Source organism: Nannobrachium achirus, assembly GCF_963921795.1.
Source record: "Nannobrachium achirus genome assembly, chromosome: 6".
NCBI lineage: Eukaryota > Metazoa > Chordata > Actinopteri > Myctophiformes > Myctophidae > Nannobrachium > Nannobrachium achirus.
In genome coordinates, this window is record NC_137815.1 from 24,345,448 (window position 1) to 24,362,016 (window position 16,569).

The following is a 16,569-nucleotide window of genomic DNA, read 5'->3' on the forward strand; positions in this document are numbered from 1 at the left end:
GCTGTCACTTTTATCTGCATGTTATTTACTTTATGGGTAATGGACTAATGGTGAGGATATTATTAGCTACCGTTTCACATAAAGGAATGAGAGAGGAGAGGAGCCAACACATATCTTTGCATAAGACTGCAAAGTCGTCAAGGCTAGGGCAAGTGCTGCCTTGGGGGGAACCATGTACCTGAGATATACATCCATTTAAACTGTAAGCTGCAGCATTCTACCGTATAGATGCCATTTCAAGTTTTGGTCTTCATATTGGTACCACCATAAATCATTATTTTACCACTTGGGACGTATTGTTTAATCAAATAATAAGCTATAACTGAATCAATTGGGATTACTTCATTCTATTGCTTGACTTTGACCGAAAGACTTGTGGTGTAGACTAATGATCTACACAGTCTAACCACAGTAGTACACTCATATGGCTGTCATGTTGTGTATCTAAGCAAGTAAACCTTCCGTTGACATATCAACAGAAAGCAGAACATAAGGTACGTGAGTGGATAAAAAAGCATTAAAGAGACTATCTGCTCACTGCCGCTTTAGTCATCATCTCTGAGTCAGAGCAGAAGGATGCTCGTTTAGATTTATAGCATCATGTGAAGGGAAACACAGCTGCTTGATAAAAAGAAATGTTCTTTCCCTGTGCACTGCACTTTCCAATTATGATTAGACCAGTGAAACCTATGGTAGAATTTATAATCTTGAAACCATGGCAATTTTTTGACTGATGATGACCCAGAGTTTAGAGAGTCCTAAAGACTACAGATTACTGAGGTTCTGACAGATTGTCTTGTCAAAAAGTGCAAAATGCTGCAACAATTGCAGTTCTACAAGTTCACAATGTGTCGCAAACAAATATGCCAATAACGATATCATAAAAGTCAAATAATGTCCGATATATCATCCGCCAAACCAATCTACAGCATATCGGTACAATTCACTGGAACAGTTACTGCATGCAAATTATAAGTCTATTTACAGTATGAATGTGGTGTCAGGAATCACCAACTCATTTTAATGCCAGAAATCTTGATTTATTAAAGCAACATTTCAGCACAGAGGTCTTCTTCAGAGCAAGATGATAAATACAACCACAGTGACTAAGAATGTGCAGCCAACTCATCTCTTTATCACAGTGTCTTCTGCTTAGCTTACACATCATCTCATGGTGCAGTATCCAAAATGAAAGAAAAACTAAAAAAAAAAAAAAAAAGAAACTAGGGGGAACTGGGTGACAATGATGTCAAGAAGTACTTAAATTAGTGGCTCCTAAACTCTTCTGGATCAGGGCCACACTTTTGAGAGAATGTTTTATTTTAATGATCAATGAATGATCGATTGTGTTCTTGCTTGGATCAATGTCATCTTAACTATGACAACGATAAATTTTAAAATCTTTAGAGTTATTCGTGAGACCACTTGCAATACCTTCAACCCCCACTGATTAGGAATCACTCTTCCAGTGCCCACTAAAGAAGAGTGGGCACGTCCATGTAGAATTGGCTATTTGGTCCAAAATGTTAAAACATTTAACCCATTTTATGCTTCAGCTATTAAAAAAATAGCAGCTATACAAGCTCACAGCACGGAACTGAGTGCCGTGCTGCAAGGTTGTAGATCAGATCTTTTGGAAACATAGATATTCAAAGATTTGCAAATATTTTCACGATTTTTCAAAAATAGCAGATCTACAAGCTTGCTTGTAGATTGTGCGCTTGTATATTTACTATTTTTCAATAGCTAAAGTATCAAATCATTCCAGGTATTAATATTTGGAAAATGGTCAAGTAATGTTAAGTATACATCATTAGAACATGATTGAACAATTGACAATAAGGTCTAAATATTTCTACAAATTGTTACAAAACTTTACATCCATCCAATAATTTTAGGCATTAACAACAAGAAGTTGAAGGGTAAATGTAAGTCTGATAATGATGCACGTTCACATCATGTACAGTATGAATACATCGAGGTGCACTAGTCCTTAGTGCGCACTATTCTTGTATCCTACTATTTTTCTTCCTATCGCCAAAATAAAAGTCTGGGTTTCCGAGGCTAGTATCCTACTAAAATATATATTATAAACACATTTTATCTATGAAATGACTTCGATCATATCCATCAGACCGGCTCCTGACTTCCTGCAGAGTGTTTGCAAACGGTCCTATAGATGTTTCAACGATAACTATTTTTATTCAGTATTCTTCCATTTCCATCCAGTAAAGTTTAGCATATTCTTATTTCTTATGATTAATACATCATGTCATCCTCATTCCTGACAGCTGGAGCTGCTTTTACAGGAAACGACCTCATGCCAATTCGGAAACGACCTCATGCCAATTCATATCCTGTTTCCTGTTTCATCACATCTACATTAAAGATGTTAAACGAAGGGCAGAGGTAATAGAAGGGCTGTACCGTCTTGTACCGTCTTGTACGGTCAAGTCATTTTAGTCACACATTTTGGTCATTCACATAGACGTATGACCAATTTGTTTCTATCTGGCAGAAACCGCCTCTTATCTCCATATGTAAACTTTTTGCGTTCATTCGTAAATTAAAACCCTACTCAGTCAGTAGCTGATCTACAAGCTTGAAGGTGAAGCGACACATTTTGAGCTTGTAGATCTGCTACATTGATGCTTTCTAATTTGAATCCTGGAAAGTTAACGGTTTTGGACATATGAGGTTTCTACTCGAAATTCTTCAGGACCTGCATACTTTAACTATGGATATACTTTTTCTAACGGTCGTTAAATGAATCCCTCTTTAACTCATTTGCTGCCATTTAACAATACCTTCGTACTCTCATATGCCCCTGTCTCCATAGACTTCCATGTAATTCATAGTGCACGGATCATGCACACCCATGCCTAGATAATGCACCACGTGTGGCCACATTGCTCACAGCTTTCAAACAAAAAAATCTGAATGGAAATCCGTTCAGGCATTCATGAGATAGCAGCCATTATGTTTTCCTAAAATGTAAACAAAGATGGCTGCCATGTTTGAAAGATGGGGTTGCTATGGGGGTTAAACATGCAATTTCGCGATTGCTATCATGCCTACTAAACTTTTTGGGGTCAATTTTTTTTTTTTTTTTTTTAAGATTTTTTTTTTTTTTTTTAATTTTTTTGATTTTTTTTTAAATTCTCTGGTTCCTCGGGCATGGCAGGGCTGTACATCGGGATTTTTTCGGGCTCCTCGGCCATAGCAGCAAATGAGTTAAGCACCCTACAGACGGATTCAAATTCAAAAATGGCAAAAACAGCAGATCTACAAGCTCAAAACACTACTGCGCTTTGCACCATGTTTTGAGCTTGCAGATCTGAAATGTTTGATGCTTTTGTGTGACGTTGTAGTATGATCAAATAGGGGTGTGAATTTACAAGAAAAACTATCAAAAGTTAAAATATGGAGATGAGAGTATTCTTCCCGACGACGATATAAATAAACTTCATCATAGAAGCTCATGTTCTTGACCAGCTGTTGACAGTACATTATGGTATTTCACAAAACAGAAGCTTTAATCCTATAAATCTGTTTTTGGAATGTCGATTCTTGGCAAACAGAATATTTTATGTACTGTACAGTATGTGTGTTTTTTTACAGTCACTAGTGTAACAGCTGAGTATTGTTGTGGTCAGCATATTATTTCTTTCCCCCTTTTCTTCAAATCTAACATTACATTTTTAAATGTCTCTAGGCTCAATGAACAAGTAAAGTACCATGATGAGATTGGGCAACATATTCTCATAGACAAATAATTGTACATCATCCTATTTGCTAATAATATGCATTGTAAATTAATTGTTTGAGTTTTTGATTCCTCTTCAGTAAAATTCAATAACACTTCCTGAGAAATTTGTATTATTAATCATTTAGTTACTATGAATACATTCAGTTGATTGTGGGATTAGCAGAACTGTGTTGAGAAGCAGGAAGTGAACTCATTAAACCCATCTAACCACAATGCAATGAAAGTGCTAAATGTTTAACAAGCTGTAAAACTGAATCCTACCAAGTGACCTATTATTAAAGACAATGAACATTTCCTGGAATCTACAATTAATTAACATTACCTCCTCGCCACTCTCCTACATATGAATCTACATAGAACCTGCTCTCCTGCATAGGTTGGATGGTTCACCCATGGTCTTAACCCAGGGGTAAGCAACCTTAGACAGGATGCCAACATTGGCACAGGGGAGGGTGATTACTGATCACTGACACACTGGCATTAAGGCCATAGCTACGCGAAGCTGGATATTTTTTAAACCGGATAAATAAGTGGAGAGATTGAAAAATATCCGATTCACTGGATCCGTGTAGACAGGGAACCCGGATATCTCTGAAGACTTTACAGTGTGTGCGCTTGTTAGACCTAGATATCTTTGTCGTGTGGACCTAGATATTTTTCTATGTGGATATCTGAAAAACCGGGATATATGAAATATCCAGCACCATGTGGACCTAGATATTTTTCTATGTGGATATCTGAAAAACCGGGATATATGAAATATCCAGCTCCGTGTAGCCATGGCCTAAGTGAGAGAGAGAGGAGTTTTCAGTTAGTCAGTTAAATTAAGTCCACTCACATCTATATACAAATTACATTACAATTCTACATTCATTGAAACTCCTATAACTCTGACAGGGGAGGGAGATACAAGTGGGTTATTGCTCTGGGTCCAATGAGCATTACATCCTGATGTGAAAGAAAATATTTCTAAAGAAGAAAAAGCCTATGGACAGTCAAAATCAGTTGGAACTATTACATTTTTCATATGGTGTCATAATGAAACGTAATGTTGACGTGGCACACTGACTATCAATTGTGAATTGAAACCAAATGGACCCTTATGGGTCCTTTTGGTTTCATTTGTATACTGTCAGGTTTACATACGTACTTCTAAGGGTCAATTTGGACCTCCCAAAAGGAACCCAGTGTCCCTGGACACCACTTTGAGGACCACTGGTCTAAACAGTCTAGGTTACTCCTTTTTCTTTAAGTTTTTGTTACCTTGTAGGTGGTTGTACTATTATGTAACTTGAAAATTAGCAAAAGAGGACAAAATGTGCCACAGAGGATTCAGAAATAAAAGGCCTTTATTTATGAATGGGCTAGAACATTAAAATGCACCAACGCGTTTTCGGCAAACGCCTTCTTCAAGGTGTTACTGTGGAGTAACACCCTGAAGAAGGCGTTTGCCCATTCATAAATAAATGCCATTTATTTCTAAATCCACCTGAGTGCCTGGACCTGGATTTATGTCCTCTTTTGCTCATTGTGTTCCCTTTCATGAGTACCGGTGGTTTGAGGGATACCAGTAGTGCCCCTGCTATCTTCTTTCTGTGCAACTTGAAAATCAATCATAAAAAACCAACATGAAAATGAATCGTGATAAGATCGTGTATCGTGAATCGTGATACCGCTTGGAAAAATATCGTGATATTGCATTTTCCCATATCGCCCACCCCGAAGTACACCCCTGTGTATAAACATCCATGTAGGAGAGTGACACCTCTCAACGTTAAAGAGGACCATACGTCATTATATTGTGTGATTCACACATCATTCATTCACACTTTCATAATTCCGATTCACGGTAATCATTCTTATTAATATACTCGTGATTTTGTAGATTAAAAAGATTTTCTTCAAAAGGCATACAATGTCAATCATATCACCATCCCACGCTCAAAGAGCCAGTGTTTGTCTGGTTGCCATGGCCACGAGAAGCCGCCTTCGTATCTCCTTCCTGCTACACCGCGGTGGTTGCACAACTACATGTGTCTCCTGAAAAGTCATGTGCAAAAGCAACTCCTGCAGTCTCTATGAATCTAAAAAAGCATCAAAAATATTATATATATATATAGTCTAGAGAGGAGCTCTTCTCCTCGTGAGCAGACATAAATCTTCATCATCTTCCTTGCTGAGCTTCGATAATAACACAATAAGACGGTGGCGCTTCAGGCAGCTCAGGGGGTCTACGGTGGCCATCTTGGAATTGGAGGGACCCCGGTTCGATTCCACGGCTCCTCCTCCTGCCAGTTTCCTTGTGGGCGAAAACACCTTGCGTTGTCTGCGCACGTGGGTGAAATCATCCGGCAAGGGCTTCCGGCAGACATAGCAGCCACCATGCCTTGCATGCAGCAGCCCAACACACTGGTCCATTTGAGTGGCAGTCAGTCCCCACAACAATATTTACTATTCTTTAGCTCGCTCAGCGGTGTCTCATGTGGATCAAGTCCGCTGAAGACGGCACGCCACCGTCATGATCATTAAAGGGATATTTCACTTTCAAAAAAACTTTTGGTAATCTTATCGTCTAATCAGGCTTTTATGAACACCCTGAACAGATTTTAATTTGCTTGATTCAATATTTAGATATTTGATGTACGGCCCTCCAGGCCCAGGGCCTCTCCCCACACACATTGTAACTTCAAACTTCATTTTAACCATGATAGATTCATTAAAAACACCCCAAAAACACCCATTCTTTTTTCTGGTGACTCATATTACCCTCCTAATACGTGAGCAGGCCGTGTTTTTTCGATAAATCTTTTCATTTATTTTTAATAATTATTTTTTGTATTTCATTTTTTCCATTTTCCCAAATAATTATTAAAAATAAATGAAAAAAGTTATCGAAAAAACACAGCCTGCTCATGTATTAGGAAGTTTGTATGAGTAACCAGAAAAAAATAACAGGTGTTTTTAATGAATCTATAATGGTTTAAATAGAGTTTGAAGTTACAATGGGTGTGTATGTGGAGAAAAGCCCATAAGGTGTTTCCCTGTTGAAAGTGGAATATCCCTTTAACTCATTGAGTGCCAGCCTATCACCACTAGAGGGCGCCCAGTGACCAGAGAATAATAGAGATATGCTGGTAATGCATGCCCAAGCCCTGGAGCCATGACTTTTTTTACAAAGGAAAGGACACTTTCCTTTGTGCATGTACAGGAAGAGGATGAAGTTAGCTTGAAGTTAGCTATTGGCTACCAAGCATTTTAGAAGCCTTATTTTCGTCAACTTAGCCATGATTAAACCTTGCACACCTCATGCATGGGAAAAAAACAGAGAAGAATGAGCTCTAAAAAATCCAATGCAATCCTGGATTGCATTGGAGTGGATTTGTGCAGTTTGTTCACAGCTTTCAAACAAAGAAATCCGATTGGAAATCCGTTCAGGCATTCTTGAGATAATCGCCATTATGTTTTACATGTAATGTAAACAAAAATGGCTGCCCTGTATGTTAGATGGGGTTGTATGGGGGTGGAACATGCAAAATCGCGATTGAAATCATGTTCACCAGATTTGATGGGGTCCCAAAAAAAAAAAAAAAAATTCAAAAAAATTTTTTTCAAAAAAAAAAAAAAAAATTTTTTTTTTTTTTTTTTTTTTTTTTTTTAAAAGCCGAACTTGTTCGGGATCGGCACACTACGATACGCTAATAAAGCCGAACTAGTTCGGGATTGGCACTCAATGAGTTAACTATACTTTATTGAAAAAAAAAAAAAAAAAAAGTTTTCTGCGGCTGGCAGAAAAACAGTGGCACAAGCGGGATGCGAACCAGGGAGATGTGGATTGAGAGTCTAATGATTAGCGAGCCAAGCCACTGAGACCGGTACTGAAATGGGGGAGCCGGTGTGAGGCTCCCATATTTCTGGCAGAAGCCCTTGCAGGATGATTTCACCCAACACTGTCAACTGTGCGTGAATGTATGGGTGGACATAATAATTCACATGGTAAAGCGCTTTAGAGAAAGGCACTACACTATTATCGTCTCTGTCGGGTGGAAACCTCATATGTCCAAAACAGTTACTTTTCAGGATTCCAATTCAAAAATAGCAGATCTACACACTGAAAACGAGCTTGAGGATCTGCTACTTTTGATGCTTTTGTGTGACGCTGTAGTGTGATGAAGTAGGGCATTAACTTACAAAAACAACAGATACGTTCGAAACAATGGAGATACAAGGTTTCTGCCAGACAGCAACGATATAAAACGCAAAGATGTATCATTAAGACAGAATGTTGTGTAAATTGGACACACGTCCCACCGGGAGCTTCTATTCGTCCTCCTCCTCCTCCTCATCTTCCCGTATTTTGACGGTCACGCGGTGCCAGGCGTTGCTCAGCACTCCCCTCAGGTTCCAGATGGGGGCGACGGTGTCCGGCTGCATGTTGTAGCTGCTGTCCACCGCCTTGCACACGATCTCCAGCGAGTCGCGGGCCTCGGCGGGGAAGGGCGCCGTCACCTGCCACAGCTTCCAGGCCCAGGCCCGGCCGGGGGGCGGCGAGGGGGGCGGAGCCTGGCCCTTCTCGGCGCTGATCAGCTCGGCGACGCGCCACGTCCTGCCGCCGTCCACGGAGACGTCCACGCGCACCACCTCGCGGCCCCCACCCGACCAGGCGTAGCCCCGCACCGTCACCTGTGGTGGCAGAAATGGATAGATCAGGAGGTCTTCCAACGTTTTCAGGCCAAGGACCCCTGAGCTGAGAGGGAGAGATGAAGCAGGGAACCCCTCTACATTTATTGTATAAATGTGTGATGCAGATTTTTCATCGATTTCATAGATAGATTGATATTTAACTACTGTTGTATATTTTGCGCCGTTTATTTGATTTTTATTTACTTTTTTTTACTATATCTACTGCATAGTACTGTGTTCTATCCGTCTGTCATTCAATGTTATATGAGATACTTCAATGGTTTCCTATGGAAATAAGCTTAGTCTTTTCTAGGATCTCCTTTTAGTTGACCTTGTACCAGTGAACTGTACCGTCATGAAACTGTACTTTATTCTATGCAAACTTCTAATAAAGTCTTCAATCAATCAATCAAGACTTGTCTATATGTTGGATTCGTGTTTTTAGTTAACTTGACACTCTGTACTTGGTCTGCTCTTTTTTACCTCTAGACCAAACCTATTTGCAGAAAATAGTAGATCTACAAGCTGATCTACAAGCGGTGATAGCCCTTCAATGACCCGCAATGTTGTAGTTTTCTGAACTTTAAAAGACTACACTGCGGTGATGGCTTATCACCCCAGACTGTACTATGATAGGGCCTTGAGTCTGTTTGTTACACACCTCCTCTGCGCTGCGGTCCAGCACGGCGCCCTCTAGAGGCTGGGTGATGGCGGACTGCACGGGCAGCTCCTGGATGGCCGGAGCAGACTTGAAGTCCACTGTGTCCCAGTCCACCCCAGGGGAGAAGCCTTTATAGTCGTTCTGCTGCCAGTGGCTCAGGCTCTCCTCTGCGCTCACTATCACCTGTTGGCCCCCCAGTGGTGGAAAAAGGTTAAAGTATTAAACCCATTTAAGACGGGTACACTATATTGTGTATCATTATTTTATGCTTTAACTAATGAAAAATAGCAGATATACAAGCTCACAGCGCGGCACTCGGTGCCGCGCTGTGAGCTTGTATCTGCTATTTTTGGAAAATCGTGAAAATTATGAATTTTGACCCCGATTCTATAAGTGTCTTTTGAATCCTTCTAAGGTTTTTTTTGAAAAACCTATGTTTCTATGTCAGCAATCTGGCCAGCCATCGTCAAAGAAAAGGTCCTTTTCACTTAACTGGAGCTCAGTTAATCTGTTCTTGAGAGACTACTATGTCAGTGGTTCTCAAACCTTTTCATGTGAAGGACCCCCAAAATGATATTTGTTTAGCCACGGAGCCGCATCTCAAAATATCTAGTTCCAGGGACCACCCGGACGGACGGACGGACTGCCGGTGGAGGTTTTGATAGTAAATGCGACCTGACGGTCGCAATTATGCAGAATGTCACATAATGAGTATCACGTTAAAGTAATGAAAATTGTATTCCAGTGAAGTAAAACAAAATGACAATTGTAATTAACCCATTTAGGCCTAGAATTATGTAGTGCTTTAACCATTAAAAAATTGCAGATATACAAGCTCACAGCGCATCACCGAGTGCCGCGCTTGCGAGCTTGTAGATCTGCTATTTTTGAACATTTTAGATATTTTTTCTTTGAATATACCTTTTTAAAAGCAAACATTTAACTCAAATATTTGCTTCCGGGTGGTCCCTGGAACAACAACATATTTTGGGATGGGGGTCCGTGCCCAAAAATACATGTAATTTTGGGGGTAGTATGAGAACCACTGATTTAGAAGAAGGATTTAGAAGACATTTAGACTTCAAAAATAGCAGATCTACAAGCTCGCAGCGAGGCACACGGTGCCCCGCTACGAGCTTGTATATCTGCTATTTTTCAATAGTTAAAGCATGAAACAATGGTTAAAGTGGCTCAAATCTAAAGCGACACAGATCTTAGGTCTAAATGGGTCAAGTAGAGTACTAAATGCACCACTGACCTTGCCCAGCCACTTGACGTTGCGGGCGCCCACGGTGCCGGGGACCACCGCCCTCACGGGGTACCCGTGGTCGGGGGGGATGTCCTGGCCGTTCATCTGGTACGCCAGCAGCACGTCGCCCTCCTCGCTCACCGCCTTGGAGAGAGGGATGGAGGCTCCGTAGGTGGTGCCCGTCACGTCTCGGTCCAGCCCTTCGAACTGCACGTGGCGCGCCCACCGCGCCACCTCCGGCCCGTAGCCCGCGGCCGCCAGCACGTCGCTCAGCCTGGCACCGCTCCAAGTGGCGTTGCTGATGGCGGCGATGCCCCAGTTCAGCCCTTTCACCTGTTTGACCCGGTTCATCTCTGAGCGCCGGTTACCTGGAATACAAACATCATTAGATCAACAACATCATAACGATATAGTAACTGAATCTAAAACATCGATTTTAATTTGCATTGAACTACTATAGCGATATGCAAAAGCAAAATATTGTACAGTTTTGTATCGTATCGTTTTACAATGCAGCTAATCGTTATCGAAGCGTTTTGCAACGCAAATAATCGATTGTATGGAAACTAAGTATTTTGCCTTGTATTTAGACATTCAGAAAAGTGGATTTATCTAGGATTCTGCTCCAGATCATCCAAATCGTCCAGAAACTCTTTTTTTTCCCCAACGGACCATAACTAAAGAACAGATCGTCCGGGTCGCATTTTTTTTAAATTTCTATTAGTATTGTTTTTTAAACCAAATATCCCCTGGGTCAAAATGACCCGCGAACAGCATAAAATCACACCCGTGTGAAGTGGAGCTGTGTGTGTGTGTGTGTGTGTGTGTGTGTGTGTGTGTAGATCATGTGTACCGATTTTTGTGACATTTGAAGAAAATATGTAGGAAAAGGAGCAAAACGTGTGTTTTGGAGAAAATTCAAGATGGCGGAAAATCTATCCTGGCGCAAATGGGCGTGGCCTATATGGGGAGATGCGTCTTGACCCAAGGAATCCAGGGAAAAAATAATTTTAATTTTCCGATCTACGGTTCAAGAGTTACGGGGCAAAACGTAAAGTGGGCCGTTATAGCGCCACCATGAGGCCGAGTGATGTAATTATTTTTCGATTCATTCTTAAAATCATTATGAATCTCCTCTCCGAGGTTTGAAACTGTAGCTCCTATGGTTTACGAGAGAAAAATACTTGAAAGTGATTTCTTGCATTGTCCCATTATAAGTCAATGGGGACAATTAAGCGTCGTTTTTTGCCGATTACGTCGGCATGGTAAGGCGGATCGGAACGAAAGGTAATAGAACACCATTCCCGGCCGAGCCGCACATTTTGATGTATATATTGCGCGAGTGGCGTAAATGGTGCGGCACTAGTTACGCGCCGAAGTCAGGCTACATACACACACACAGACACACACACACAGACCCACACAGCCACGTATAGGGAGCTGCACACAGCTCCAAAAATAATTACATGTTAATCACAGAAGAATCTTTAAGGCCAGTGAGTGATTGTAACTTCCAACCTAGCCTGGCTCCAGCCAATAGACCCGCCCACTCTGAGTGAACTGCTTCTCTTGGTCTGGTTTTGTCATATGACGCGTCTCTTTCTACCGAAACCGACCGAAACCGACCAATCAAATCAATGCAATACGGAGGAGGGGTGCGTCTAACTTTTGAAAATCAACAGAAACAGTGGAGGGAGGGGTGGCTCACCAGAGTTCTTAATTGCCTCCTTTGAACTTCAAAAGAGCTACAACTACAAGTGTCGATAGCTCGTTAGTGATTCTCTCTAATCAATGAAACATCAAAGACAATGACCTGTTTGGTGCATGTCATTGAGGGGAGGGGGAGGAGGGAATGTTTTGTGTGCAAAAGTCAAACACAACCCCTCCCACCAGATCTCTTGTGATTGGGAATTTCAAATTTTAAATCCCCTCCCCTTTTCAATCAAATAGAATGGGGACAACTTCAGACTCAAGCAGAGTCTGAAATCAGGCTACTTCCAACCTGCACATTGCAGCGTGGCGGTGATGGTGTGCTTGGGGAAGCGCGTCTTCAGGTCGTCCAGGGACAGGGTCAGCGTCCCTCCGGGCAGACCCTCCACCCGCAGCCGGTAGGAGGCGGGGTCCACGGCGGGCACGGGCAGGTGGTTGCGCTTGAAGAACAGCGGCGAGGGGGTGATGTAGTTGTCTGAGAGCAGCTCGGGAGGGGGCTCCGCGTTGAAGGGCTTCAGGCTGTTGATGCGAAGGACCGGGTGGCGCTCGGGGTCGCCCGAGTAAGGGTCAGAGGTCGACGCCTGCTGCTTCTGCTGGCGTTTCTGGTCCTCTGCACTCAGCTCGCCAACCTGGGGTCAAAACCACACAATGTGTCATAGAATGATGCTATTAGGTACCTTGTATTAAACCAAAGAATGATGCTATTAGGTACCTTGTATTAAACCAAAGAATGATGCTATTAGGTACCTTGTATTAAACCAAAGAATGATGCTATTAGGTACCTTGTATTAAACCAAAGAATGATGATATTAGGTACCTTGTATTAAACCAAAGAATGATGCTATTAGGTTAGGTACCTTGTATTAAACCAAAGAATGATGCTATTAGGTACCTTGTATTAAACCAAAGTATGATGCTATTAGGTAAACAAATAACTTAGAGGAGTAGTCTTTTGTGACAAGGAACCCCTATTCATATGCATTTGACTGAATTTTAGCTTTTAACCTTTTTAAAGACCTACAATCTCAAAAATATTTAGTGCCAGGGACCTCCAGAAGCAAATATTTTCTTGTTTTCTGTAACTTTCGCTCTCACTCCCTCTACGGCTTTGAAAGACAGAGAGCGAGAAAGAAACAGAGAGAAAGTGAGTGAAAATGATAACAATTTGCACAAGGAATTAATCATCAGACTATGAAGATTACAGAGAGAGTTTCAATGACAGACTTCCCTTCAGAATTGCGTGCGCTATAAGACCAGGAATAGTGCATCCTGCGCAGTGCACACACTTTACAAAGGCTCTGACATCACTGTGATGTCAGGAGAACCACACTAACAGATTCCCTTTTTATGCCCACATATGGAGATCCCTGATGTCATCAATATTAAGCCCATATCTAAAAGGACTTCATATGGGAATGACCATATATGGAGGCCACATCGGCCAAATACCAGTACCACACTAACAGAATCCATATATGGCCAAGACAGATGGCCAAGACAGCCCATATATGTGTAGCTGGTTCGACAGACAGTGCTTTCCATATATGGGCATAAAAGGGATTGTATGTATGATGATGTCAGATGTCATAGACGTCATAGGATTTTCACATAACGAATAACTGAGTAAGCATGTTTGGGGTCTCACAGCATATCTCCATATAGAGTACATGGATCTCCATATATGGTACCAGGGGTCTCCATATATGGGTAACTGGTCCGATATACATCACTGGCCAGATGGCCAAGACATGGCGCGACCTTGTTGCCCTTAGGCGTCTTACTGGTCATACTGTAGAGACTGACTAGTTATTGTTTTATTATCCTTTCATGACCAATGAACACCTCACCTTGTACTCCTGGGTTCCCCAATATGCGGCCCACGGGCCATTTGCAGCCCGCGGGGGGCTACTGTCTGGCCCCCACCAACACCAGTAATAATGGTGGTATAAGAGCAGCAACAACACTAGTATATCGTCGTTGTCGGGTGGAAATCTCGTATCTCCAAATGTGTACGTTCTTTCGCAAATCATACAAGTCCGTCGCACAAAAGTAGTGAAAACAGCAGATCTACAAGCACACAACGCCTCACACTTGTGTGCTTGTAGATAGGCTGTTTTCACTAGTTTAAATCATTTTTAAAATGATAAATTCAAAACGAACGGTTTTGGACATACAAGATTTTCACCCGACAACGATGAAAACTGTCGCTGGAGTAGTGGGAACGCCGCCGTCGCCCCCTGCAATGTTGTGGCCCTCGGCTTGGTAGCCTAGACATAATTCGGCCCTTGGGGAAAACTAATTGGGGAACCCTGTTGTACTCACTGAGCTGCTCCTGGTTGCACCAGAAGGGAACGACCGCCTCACCTTGTACTCATTGAGCATCTCCAGAACGTGCTCAGAGTTGTGCACGGCGTACAGCGACCAGAAGGGTTCGATGGCGCCGCCGGCCGCCAGCAGGATCTTGTCCCCTCCCGGGTGCATGGCCACGAACTCTGTGATGTCGTAGACGCTGCCCCGGTAGGTGACCCACACCCCGTCCTGCAGCGAGCGGTGCTTGGTCACCTCGTCCTGGGTGAAGATGGGGAAGGACCCCCCGGGGGACCCTCCTGAGGCCTTACTGCTGCTGGTGGTGGTGGCCGCCCGCTCTGTCTGCAAAACCACACAGTAAGAAAAACACCATACGACCATTAACCCATTTAGAACGGGTACACATATTGTGTATCATTATTTTATACTTAACTATTGAAAAATAGCAGATATACAAGCTCACAGCGCGGCACCGCGCTGCGAGCTTGTAGATCTGCTATTTTTGAAAAATCGTGAAAATTAGAATTTTGACCCGATTCTATAAGTGTCTTTTGAATCCTTCTAAGATTTTTTGAAAAACCTATGTTTCTATGTCAGCAATCTGGCCAGCCATCGTCAAAGAAAAGGTCCTTTTCACTTAACTGGAGCTCAGTTAGTCTGTTCTTGAGAGACCACTATGTCAGTGGTTCTCAAACCTTTTCATGTGAAGGACCCCCAAAATGATATGAATTTTGCCAAGGACCCGCATCTCAAAATATTTAGTTCCAGGGACCACCCAGAAGCAAAATTTTAGTTACAAACGTTCGCTTTGAAAATACATATTACTACTAATATTACATAAATACTATTCAAAGATTTGCACACATTTTCACAACTTTTTCAAAAATAGCAGATCTACAAGCTCACAGCGTGGCACCGAGTGCCGAGCTTGTATATCTACTATTTTTCACTGGTTAAAGCATTCAATAATTCTAGGCCTATCCTCTAGGGCTAGGCCTATCCTCCCTTTTATTACCGGGGGATTTGAGACAAACTTCTACAGCTCCTCCATAACAAACCCCTGGGTGTCCAGGGGCAGATATTGTGCAGTACTACTTGTCAGCCAGTAGGTGTCACTACCAGACAGCAGAATCTAATCTAAAATGGAAGAATAGGGAGACCTCTGACCACTGGCACTGCATGAAGTATTGTTACATTTTATCAACATACACATGATTAAAGTAATAACATTGTATTTATTATTAAAATGAGTGTACAAATGTTTCTGAATTAACGTTACATTTGTAACGCTCTCAGTTAGATTCTTCTGTGGATCGTTAGCAAAGTTAACAGGCAGGTGGATGTACGGGTTGAAAAGCTCATTTAAACTGTCAATCCATGGGAGTCCTACACCCGCCATGTTGAGGACCAACACAGGTGTTCTGATTGGCATAGAACAGTTAGTAGTTTTAGTTTAGTTCTGTGCCAATCAGACAAATCAGAAATCAAACACCTGTGTTGGTCCTCCTCAACATGGCGGATGTAGGACTACAATTGCAACCCATGAATTAACACAACACCAGATACTGATACAGTATCTGTCTAAACGCCTTAACGTCTATCAACACAACACCTGAACGTGGCCAGAAAGTTCTGTCTTCTGGTCTGTGGAATATAAAATATGAGCACTGTTGAACTATAACGTGCCTTCTTAACTGTTGCTAGTTGCTACACTAAATGTGAACCCATAAACATATAAATACATTTATTTAGACAAAATAATAATAATTGAGGTATGACATTTTTTATCTCACAGCCCCAGGAAGAAAAACAACAAGTGTTAAATTGACATTTTAGCCATCATTTTATAATAAGGCATGCAAACAGCCCAGAGGTGAAAAAGGTGAGGGTTTACAAAGATAATGGAAGGAGAAAAACGCCCGCACACTGTTCATATGCTCCAAAAACTTACTTTTATTATAGGCAACTGGCTGCAACGTTTCGACTTTACGTCTTCATCAGGCAAAAGTCAACTTTTGCCTGATGAAGACGTAAAGTCGAAACGTTGCAGCCAGTTGCCTATAATAAAAGTAAGTTTTTGGAGCATATGAACAGTGTGCGGGCGTTTTTCTCCTTCCATTATCTGATACCTTGATGTCCAGCACCTGGCCTGAATATAGGCTTGAGATGTGCACACAATCTTGTCTATGAGGG

General features: G+C 41.9%; 1 protein-coding gene across 3 annotated transcripts in view; it reads right to left on the minus strand.

Moving 5' to 3' along the window:
• Positions 1 to 1,031: 1,031 nt before the first annotated feature.
• suox (sulfite oxidase) overlaps positions 1,032 to 16,569 on the minus strand; it is a 35,544-nt gene continuing 20,006 nt past the window's right edge. Inside the window, exons 6-10 of one of the 3 annotated variants that reach the window (XM_080728964.1) lie at positions 14,434 to 14,718; positions 12,362 to 12,698; positions 10,369 to 10,727; positions 9,111 to 9,293; positions 1,032 to 8,449 (exon numbers count right to left, since the gene is read on the minus strand). In XM_080728964.1, coding sequence (XP_080585090.1) covers positions 8,087 to 8,449; positions 9,111 to 9,293; positions 10,369 to 10,727; positions 12,362 to 12,698; positions 14,434 to 14,718 — 1,527 coding nt within the window. In that variant the 3' untranslated portion in view covers positions 1,032 to 8,086. Of the gene's footprint in view, positions 8,514 to 9,110; positions 9,294 to 10,368; positions 10,728 to 12,361; positions 12,699 to 14,433; positions 14,719 to 16,569 lie in introns of all 3 variants that reach the window. The other 2 variants (XM_080728963.1, XM_080728965.1) reach the window with 2 other exon arrangements.